At 34.5% G+C, this 10,638-nt stretch overlaps 1 protein-coding gene across 1 annotated transcript; it reads right to left on the bottom strand.

Annotated features, from left to right (window-relative positions):
- Window positions 1-2,708: 2,708 nt before the first annotated feature.
- On the bottom strand, window positions 2,709-10,363 carry LOC110704757 (serine/threonine-protein phosphatase 6 regulatory ankyrin repeat subunit A-like). The gene is made up of 3 exons (XM_021882568.1): window positions 10,175-10,363; window positions 7,187-8,359; window positions 2,709-6,594 (listed from the first exon to the last, which is right to left on the bottom strand). The coding sequence occupies exons 1-3, from the start codon at window positions 10,338-10,340 to the stop codon at window positions 6,446-6,448; spliced, it is 1,488 nt and encodes a 495-aa protein (XP_021738260.1). The 5' UTR covers window positions 10,341-10,363; the 3' UTR covers window positions 2,709-6,445.
- Between the last annotated feature and the right edge of the window lie 275 nt (window positions 10,364-10,638).

Raw genomic sequence — 10,638 nt, 5'->3', positions numbered from 1 at the left:
GATCCAAAACAAAAATGAAACGAAAACAAAAACCCTAAATAAACAAACCGAAACGAAAACGAAAAAATCAAAACGAAAACAACAAAAATTAACAATAAATTACCTTGAGGTTTGACGGCTTGAAGGAGAGGAAGATTTGAAAAAAAAAAAACGAGAATGAAAAAGTCAGAAATCAGAACTTTAGATTCAAAACAAAAATGAAATGAAAACAAAAACCCTAAATAAACAAACCGAAACAAAAACGAAAAAAATCAAAACGAAAACAACAAAAATTAACAAAAAATTACCGTGAGGTTTGACGGCTTGAAGGAGGGGAAGATTTGAAAAAAAAAACGAGAATGGAAAAGCCAGAAATCAGAACTTTAGATCCAAAACACAAATGAAACGAAAACAAAAACCCTAATTAGGGTTTTTAAAAGTTGAGAGTTGAGATTCTTGAGAATTTAAGAACGAAAGAGTGAGAAACTGAGAACTTAGAGAGAGAAAATATGAGAGATTGAGAATTCTAGAGTGAGTAAGTGTAATTGACTAATTATGCAAGTAAACGGCTGATAGAGATAGCTCATAATGGGTTGTTTTTTCTAGGTTTAGGTTTTACTTGTTCAGTTGATCTAACCGTTCATATTCAATCTCAGCATGTCACCATTCATTTTTTTTTTTGTAGCAATAAAGGATCTAGATTCCACAATGTTCTTCTAGATCTAACGGTCTAGTTTTTTTTTTGTGCTTTTTGAGGTCTTTTTGACCGTTTCTTTTTTTTTTAATTATTTATTATTATTATTATTTTGAGGGATTATTATTATTATTATTATTATTATTATTATTATTATTATTGTTGTTGTTGTTGTTGTTGTTATTATTATTATTATTGTTATTATTATTAATATTATTATTATTATTACTAGTTTACTACTACTATTATTATTATAATTATTATTATTATTACTATAATAATAATAATAATAATAATAATAATAATATACTAATAATAATAATAATAATAATAATTATTATTATTATTATTATTATTATTATTATTATTATTAGTTTATTACTTATAAGTTATATATTGTAAGAAACGCAAATGTTTCAAAATTGAAATTGATTCAATACGACATAGTTAATGACTTAATGTACATCAATATCTGACATCTCTATATGTATATTATATATATCTGTGAGTCTGTGACTGTATATGTAATAAACTAATAACTTAATAAGTAATAATACTTAAAACTAATAAAGTAATGAAATCTAACCATTGTTTTTCATGGGCATTCAATCTAACCGTTGTATATTGGACTATTTGTACATTAGTATTGCATATGATTTCATCATCCCTTTAGTGATTTCGTGATTTCGTCCATTTAAATTATCAAGTTGTTTGAGTTAGTAATCTAAATAAAGTAACAAACTAAATAACGAATCCATTTAATCTCGTGTAACTTATAATTTATAAGAAATGCAATGTTTGGAAATGGAAATTGATTCAATACGATATTGTTGATGTATATGTAATTATGTATTAATTATTATGTATATCATATCGTACGAATGTACAGTTGGTATCATTATCATACTATCATTGCCTCATTGAATCATTGGTATATACGTATAATCGATAAACATATCTGATTATTAAAACTTAAAAGTTTAAAACACTTGTTGATCGATCTAATTGAATACTTGTACTATCTTAATTATCGATTTATCGTATTCTAAGTATCAACTCATTAAATCATGGTCATGATGCGATCTTTAAAACAATCATGAATTCATGACCCAAACCGCTTATAAACCGAACCGGCATGATCCAAACCGTTCATAAACCGAACCAATTGAACTGTGTAAACCCTCCACTAAACCGGCCCATTTCAAACTGAACCGACATGATTCACACCGTTTATAAACCGAACCGATATTGACCCGGGTAAACCCGCCCCTAAACCGACCCATTTCAAACCAAACCGGCTTGATCCAAACCGTTTGTAAACCGAACTGACATTGGCCCGGGTAAACCCGCCCCCTAAACCGACCCGTATCAAACCGAACCGGCATGATCCGAATCGTTTATAAACCAACCCGCTTATGACCCAAACCGAATTTAAACCGTAAAGAAATAAACCGAAACCTAACCGAGCCATGACTAAACCAAACCGACGCGTCAGCTAAAAAAACCGTTTCAATCCGAACTGCTCCAAACCGAAACCGACTCAAACCGAGGTCAAACCAAACTGCCAGACCGAAATCCCACCTTTAAATACAATATAGATGCTAACATAAGCCAAAGCAAAAGTAAGGCCTTAAACGTTGGAGAAGCCCATAAAACTGTCGGAATAGATACAAGTAAGAAAACAGATGAAATTATCTTGTTATCATCCGTTATTACCTTCTCAACCTCCATAAACTTCAATTGCGGTTGTTTCTTGACTGTATATAACATTAACACGTTGCCGAATCCAGCCACATACAAAGGAGCCCAGCTAGGATATAATATCCTCCCCAAAAAAGGTTATGTTCTGCATACCCTTTCAAATTCATTCCCATAATGAGGATAATAGCAGTAGCTAATCCACAAATAAGCGCCGAACTGTGGTAGGAAACAAAATCTAAGAACTTTTTACACAATATCAGATTTGGCAAGCCAGTCTTTTCGTCATAACCCCCAGGAGGGCTGAATGCCGCAGCAAAAGTAACAGTAATGATGAGTGTTGCTACCACAAAAAGAATGTTGGCTCTATCCATGTTGGTTGACTCCTTGAACGATGGACCTTTGTTCTCAGTTACATATAATTTTGCTGCCTCCATTTCCATCAATTTTTCTTTGTCCTTTAAGTTATATAGTCTATCTCTCAAATAAATGATAGGGTTATTTAACAAGACTTCCATAATAAGGATCTGGAAGATGAAATAGAATATGTTAACTATATTGTCAAATATTAAGTGATCATAATGTCTTGCTAGACACCATTTATAGTATATATGTGGACTAATAGAATCTATAATATATTTAAATGTATAGGGACAATATGCTAACACCATGCGTCACCCTTTTTTCAATATGATTTACGGCTTGTTCTTTTCACTTATTTCACGTGTAATAAGTTCAGATAAGTTTAATTCTGAAAAAATAAGTTTTGATAAAGGTTATCAAAGTATAAATCACAATTAAAATAAGTTTTAATAAGGTCTAATAAGTTCAGATAAGATAATATAAGTGTCACATGTGCATTATGTGTCATCACCCTTCTCTCACCACATTGAATTGTAGTAATATTTAGTCTCTTTCATTGATATAACTTTAATTCTTTACAATAATGTTCGTTTAATTTACTTAAAAAAAACTCTTCATCATATATATAATCTACTATTTAAATCTCTCCTGGAAATTACACAATAATCTACAATCTAATTTGGTAGAAATTAATCACTGTAATGGTTATAAATGGTGGGAAAGATTTTAACTAGAAATTGACACGTGTTTTTTTAATTCATCTCTAGTATATAGTTATACATTTGATACATCTAATGTATATTTATGCAATATAATATAAATTATTAAATTTTCATTCACTAATTAATATTGTTCAACATTAACCCTTTTTAATTAATTTTGATCAAAGTTATAAATTTATAATGACCCAGGGCATTACACTAGGGGTGTTCAGATCTGGGTACCCGAAAATCCGAGTACTTGGATCTTTGGGTAGTTGATAAGTCGGCCCGTGTCATATCCCGGATAATTCGGGTACCCGATATTCGGGCACCCGAATTATCTGAGACGGGACACGGATTCCCGGATTCTATTTATTTATTTTTTTCAAATAAGTTTGTACCTAAAACCACAAGCTAAACCAGCTGTAATAGGTCAGTGACTTGCATATTTGAGAATGATTTATTACAACACAGAAAGATCAATTTCAGAATTAATGGATCAAATTTTTGTGGGTTTGTCACCGTTCTCATGAGCGCACTCCATGATCGCACCATCTGGGTCTTCAATTAGGGTGTTAAATTGATGTTAGCAGCTGCCATTGTGGTCGAAATTACAATTGTTGGTGACTGAATTGTTGATTGCAAAGGGAGATTAGGGTGAACGACAGTGTTAATTGGTAAAAATCGAATTGGTGATGGTTTTAAGGTGAGCTGGGAAGTGGCCAGCGTTGATTGTGGCGAATTGGTGGAGCAATTGGTGATGTGTGGGCTGCCGGAGGTTGGGCGGCTATAGGTTGTTGCATTGTGGTGTGATGTGGCTCGGTGGTTCGGTGCGAGGAGTTGATAGATGTGAGGGGGTTGATGAGGTGTGCAGGCTGGGGCGGTAATTGTTATTTGCTGTTATTGCTGTTGTGGGGTGTGGTCATGGTGCTGTGTGGTGTTTTAAAAGGTGCGGCAACGAGAGATGGGAGGCAGGGAGGTGGTAGGGGATGAGGATGGTGGCCAAGGAGGGGAGGGAGGAAGAAGAAGTCTGACTGCTCCTTTTTTTTCTTTTTTGGGAGTTATTGGAACCCTAGGTCTAAGTGGGCTGGGCTGGTTAAGTGGTTATGGAGTAACAAATTTTTTATTTTATTTTTTTAAAGGGTATCCGGGTATCCAAGATTAGCAAAGTTTGTCTCATGTCCAGGCCTACGAAACTGCTATTTTACGGGTACCCAACCCGAAAAAAGTAGAAAAATTTGTCAATTGTCCATCAGGTTTTTGTAGGTCATCGGGTAATCGGGACGGGACAACAGGGTTGGGTTTTTTTAAACACCCCTAGTCGACACGGACTCCTAGGCAAAAAGTGATAAATGGAGATTAAGAAAAGAGGGGGAGGGCATGTGATTAAGGAAGAAGAAAGAAAATGGGGATATACCATGTTGAAGCAATTGTAGCAACCACGACTAATTAACCACCCTCCATAACACCCGCCACACAGGCCACCACCTTGACTCACCACCACTTTGCAGCACCAACCATACAAGTCACCAACACTAGCCTTATAAGCACCGCCCAACCACCACACACTCATCACCTTGTAGTCACCACACACCCAAAACCTAAAACCCATCTCGTAGCCACCACACACCAGCATAGTACAAACCCGAAACCATCAGATATATCAACCCCGCCGCAACCATACCACCCAAAACCTAAAACTACCCCCACAACAACCACACCAAACACTCCATAACACCCCACATAAATTGAACCCAACACACTTACTACACCCTCTAAAACTACTTACCCATCTACCACCTTATCGAAAAACCCACCAACCCGCCTCGCCATTCAATCGTAAATGGGGGTTCAACCACCGTCATATAACGCGAACATTCCGTCTTTGTCATCCACGCGTAGATCTCCGCCACCCTGGTGGTTTGTCTTCGTGGCCGGGAGAGAGAGAGAGAGAGAGTCGGATTGTAGGATAGAGAAAAAAACTAAGAAATTGAAGAAGAAGTTAAAAAATTGGGTTTGAATTTTGGAAAGATCTTATGAGGGTTGAATGTTTGGTAATTGAATTGGTTAATTGGGGGAAATGAATTGGATTTGGGAGGAAATAATTAGATTAATTTAGTTAGATTAGTGTTTTATTAAAATTTTTGTAAGTAACTAATTGAGCTTATGAAAATTTTAGTAAGGGTGTTTCAGTATTATCATTTTAAAAACTTTACTAAAATGGAATATTTTGAAAAGTTAAAAAAAAGGTGTAGCGGACGTCTTTGTCAAAAGTTGTAAAAAATGTGAAACGGAGGTAGATAGAGATCCAAGAAGGTGCCCATTGAAGATTATTAGTCTTCTTAAGATGGGTAATTGCTTGTTTCTCCTATTGATTAACAAATTTTGTTTCTCATAGAGTATGTGTCAAGATATGAGAGGTCCACCCAAAATTGACAGGCGGTCTCTACCAGTGAAAAACATCACATTATTTTCCAAAATGCCATTATGAGAAACAAAAGTGTTTCTCATGAAGAGAAACTGGGGCTCACTCTCTTAAGATTAGAGGTCATATATAAAGTAGATAACAAATTAACAATCATTTTATATTTCTTATAAAGGAAGAGATCGATACCTGTATGGAAGAGAGCCCATTTTCATCTTGATATTTCTTATGCATTAGAAATATATCTCGAATTGTTAGCAATTCTTTATTTTTTAAACTGATGTTGATGTGTGCATCATACCCTATACAATGCAAAAGAAATACAGCCATAAGATGAAAACCTTTAACAGCCAAATGTAGTGGAGTGTTGCCATCGTCATCAGCTGTATTTATCAATTGCTTAAACTCTGGCTGTTTAAGCACATATGAAATGAGTGCGATCCCGCCATTGGAAGCAGCTACATGAAGGATCATTTGGCCCTTGTTATTGAGCAAATGCATGTGGCGAAACAGTTTAATGACCTTGACAAAACCCCCTTTCGCAGCGTGGTGAATCGGAAAGGATCCGTGCTCATCTTTATCACGCTAAAATTCAAAACTAGGACATTTTTCCAGTAGTAGTTTAACCCCCTCAACATGGCCCCTAAGTGCTGCATAAGAAAGAGGACTTCTCCCTTCACTGTCAAGTGAATCCAAAAGACCTGGAGCCGTGTCGATTATTCTTTCCAAGATAGCTGCATCAATAATAAACTAATATTTATCATTGTATATGAGACTACCATGCAATGATATTTATGGCCATACACTTTACTTTCTAAACATTAAACAATCATAGGACCACATTGTGCTATATATACATTTTAGAATGACTTAATTCTTGTTGAACTGGTTATCTGAAGCCAATTTGTGAGCATATATCACAAATACAGTACAAGGTTGCAGTATTTATGTGTTCAGGAGGTTTCATATTCTTTTCCTTCATGCTATCAAAACATTTTCTTCTATAATCATGCATGTTGTTTATAAGGTTCAAGTGTTTAGGCTAGCATTGAAGTGAAAAGCTAAGTGTAATGAAAAATCCACATATTTGAGGGGTAGTAATATAAGTATTCCTTGCACTTAGAGTCTAAGTACTTGCTCTGAATTTTGAAAATTGTGGAGTTATTTCTTCCCTTTAATTAACAATGCAACCATAAAAATCAAACTTCAGCTCATTTGTGCTTCTAAGTAGTGTAACTCTCATTTTCATTTAATTATGGTTCAGTTAACTAAAGAAACATAATAGAGGTGCTTGTAAAAAAAAATGAAAATCAAACACTTAATTACCTGTGTTTCTTGCAAGAATTGCTACGTGCACTATTGATTTTGCGCCCTTCATATGATTTTGAAGTCGCACATTGTCTTTAATTCCTTGGATCATACTAGTGATCAATTTGTTCTCACTATAACTCCATTTCTTAATAAATAGAAACAAAGGACAAATCTTGTCTTTGTTTAAGCAATACGCTGCTTGTGGACATTGATTGTACAAATATTCAGCAATTTTCCTCTGGTTATTTAGCAGCGCAATATGCAATGCTGTGTTTCCATCCATATTAGGCCTTTCACATACAAGATTTGCAGGTATGTTTGACCTTTCCAAAAGAGCTTGAATGGATCCCAACTTGCCAACCTTAACAGCTGAATGAATTGGAAGGTCGCCCTTCTTATTAGCTTGGTACATGAGGGTAGTACAATTGTAGCCAACAAGGAGATCAACTATCACCAAGGGCTGATTCATCCAAGCTGCAACATGAAGAACATTGCTTCCATCTTCTATGTCAAGAAGATCCTTGAGTCGCAGCCTTCTTACTGAAACCATTTGTAAAACTCGATATATCTCTTGATTAAACAAGTGTAGATACAATTTTTCATCAATGGGAAACAATTTTTCATAGGTAGCTCTTTCTAGCATCAAATGTAGTTTCTGAACTTGATCTTTATCTGCATCATCTACACCCACTAGTTTTTTGGCCAAATCGTATGCCATCAACCCTTCCTTATTTAATAATCCAACATTGACTCCTTCGTCTTGGATGAGAATTTCAACCACCTCAATGTGCTTAGCAAGGGTAGCTAGATGCAGAGGAGTGTTGCCATCATTGTCGATTTGATTGATTAAGGAATCTACATCTGGTAAACTAAGCACACAAGAGACCAATTTTGGGTCACCCTTCGATGTTGCCAAATGTAGAATATTTTGGCCTCTTGCATCAAGAAAGAACCTCGTGCTTATTAATATTTTGATAATATTAATATGGCCTCCAAGCACAGCCTGGTGAATTGGAAAGGATTTATCTGTGTTGCTCATTAAGGCTGTATGTAGAACTCTTGTATGAAAAATTTGAACTTTGTCCAAATAACCCTGAAATGCTGCTTCTGATAGGGCTGTTCGGCCTTCTTTGTCCACTACATTGATAAGCTTTTCATCGTCATAACTAAGCAAATTCTCCAACATTTCTGCAATTGATGTACAAATCTAATTGATATTTTGCAAAATATATATGATAACGTGTGAAGCAACTAGTAACGTAGGCCCTTCAGACACACGCGAAATGACGTAAAAAGATATAGGAAGGCCAACCTCATGTTGTTATCCTATCATACAAGGCATCAGCTTTCCTAATGCATATTTTGATGAGATAAATCTTTTATTTTGTAATTTTGTGATTAAATAAACCCAAAAATATTTAACTGATAGGTGATATTGATCTTCATAAGCAATGAAAGGAAAGGTTAAAAGTATTTTTTCCCGAGAACGCTCAGCTCAAAAATAAATCAAGTATATATAAGTTCAACTCAATGATGATAATCAAATTAGTCCAATTTAAAAAAAAATAAAGTTTTAAACCCAAGCTTATATTCATAGGAAGTTAGGCGCGTTGTCATGTCCCTTATTGACCGTGGCGTATCCATAAATATAGTAATGGGATACAAAATTCGTCTAATTAACAAAAATTATAAAAATATGAAATATTGCAAACTAAATGTTGTTTGGTATATATTGTGTAATTTTCTGTTTTTGATTTTTTGTTTCTTAAAATCATATGGTTTTTTTTTTTGAAACACAAATTTTCTTAAAATCATATGATATATGTCATTGAATAAAGCAAAAAAAAAAAAAAGTCAAACTTATTATAATCATGATAATAATTTTGAAAAATGATTATAAAAATAGTGAAAACAACTTTTTTCTAAAGCTCATTTGGTATCGCTGTATTTTTTTATTTTTTTTTTGTTTTTCAAAATCATATGATATACAAAGTATATGACATATAATGAGTCATATATTGGTCAAATTTTATTAAAACCATGATGATTATGAAAACTGTCAACAAAAAAGTGAAAACACCTTTTTCTTGTTTCTTATGTTTTGTTTTTATTTATTTTTTTAAATCATAAATTGGCTTTTAAGAAAATGGAGGAAGAGTAAGTGATGAATAGTAGAAAGTCTATTATTACAATATTATTGGAACGAAGGAAGCAAGTGTTTTGGATTCAAAAATAAAAGAGTAAAGCGAAAAAAAAATCACAAAGCAAATAGAGTATTATTAAAGCAGTAAATCTCTGTTACTCACTGTGAGAAAACGTTTTTGTTTCTCATAGTGGCAGTTTCGTAAATAAAATGTACCACCGTAACTAAAGTGGTATAATTTTATCATCCATTTCGTAAATAAAATGTACCATCATAACTAAACTAGTACATTTTATTTACGAAACTGTCACTGTGAGAAAAAAAAACGTTTCCCACAGTGAGTAATGGAACGGGGGCGCCTTTGCAGGGAGATAACTAAAAAAGAATTGTTGTAAGAAACCGGTGGTATTTAATAACCGGCCTGATGTATTTGTTGGGAAAATAAAAAAAGAATAAAATCTAATGTTGATATTATCATGGAATTTGGAGAAGTGGAAGTGGAAACTGACAAATGGAACCCTCATGCTACATATGCAGCTTGTTACGAGTAGTTGTTAGTTCTACCTTTTCAATTATTAAATATTTTTTAAAATAAGTTATTAACCCATTTTTTCCGAATTTGAGGCCCCTTTAGACTTGAGGGTCTTGAGGCCCTGATCGTCCATGTCCCACTTTAGGCTGGTTAAGGGTTGTGGCGATAAGTTATATGGTAAATTCTACCAACTGCATCAAATTTTGCTAATTTTTTTTTTTTTACTTTTTGGTTAGTTTTTAAAAATTTGTCTTTGACCATTAATGTATTTGATATGAGAGGGGAGAGGGGAGAGGGAAATATTGGATGTGTGACTTGGTGTACATACCTGTCCCCCGGGCAGAAACAGCAACATGTAGTATCGGCTGACCTTCCGTCAAATAGCTAAGTGAATCTTGTTTGAATGGGTGCAACTTCTGTAGCATGTGTTGGACAATGCCTTCATGCTCGTTTTTAATAGTCAGGTACAAAGGACAAATCCCCTCATTATTCATAGCATAGGATGCAGGAGGATACAAGTCAACCAACTCGCTTGCTAGCCTTATCCGCTGCTCTTCATCAGATAATTGCAAGGCGATGTGAAGAGCAGTATTCCCTTCAACATTTTTCCGCTCTTATACTCGACGAACTGTAACAATGTTGCCTGTTGCCTGCTGCAGATGCAGCCAGCTAATCAGGGCATCGACAACAGCGATGTTTATTATACCAGTCTTGAGTGCAGAGTGAATAGGGAGATCTCCTTTAGAATTTCCATGGACCATTAACTCTGGCCATTGTATATGAATGTCATTG

Source organism: Chenopodium quinoa, unplaced genomic scaffold (assembly GCF_001683475.1).
Source record: "Chenopodium quinoa cultivar QQ74 unplaced genomic scaffold, ASM168347v1, whole genome shotgun sequence".
Lineage (NCBI taxonomy): Eukaryota > Viridiplantae > Streptophyta > Magnoliopsida > Caryophyllales > Amaranthaceae > Chenopodium > Chenopodium quinoa.
The sequence above is the reverse complement of the archived record's forward strand: the minus strand, read 5'-3'. Positions and strand labels throughout refer to the sequence as shown.

Bases quoted from the DNA above. Each gene is read 5' to 3' on its own strand.
- LOC110704757 (XM_021882568.1), bottom strand. From the start codon at position 10,340: ATGAATAATGAGGGGATTTGTCCTTTGTACCTGACTATTAAAAACGAG. The intron at 8,360-10,174 runs GTATGTACACCA...CATCAATTGCAG, and splicing joins TGTTTCTGCCCGGGGGACAG to AAATGTTGGAGAATTTGCTT. The intron at 6,595-7,186 runs GTAATTAAGTGT...TTATTGATGCAG, and splicing joins AATTCTTGCAAGAAACACAG to CTATCTTGGAAAGAATAATC.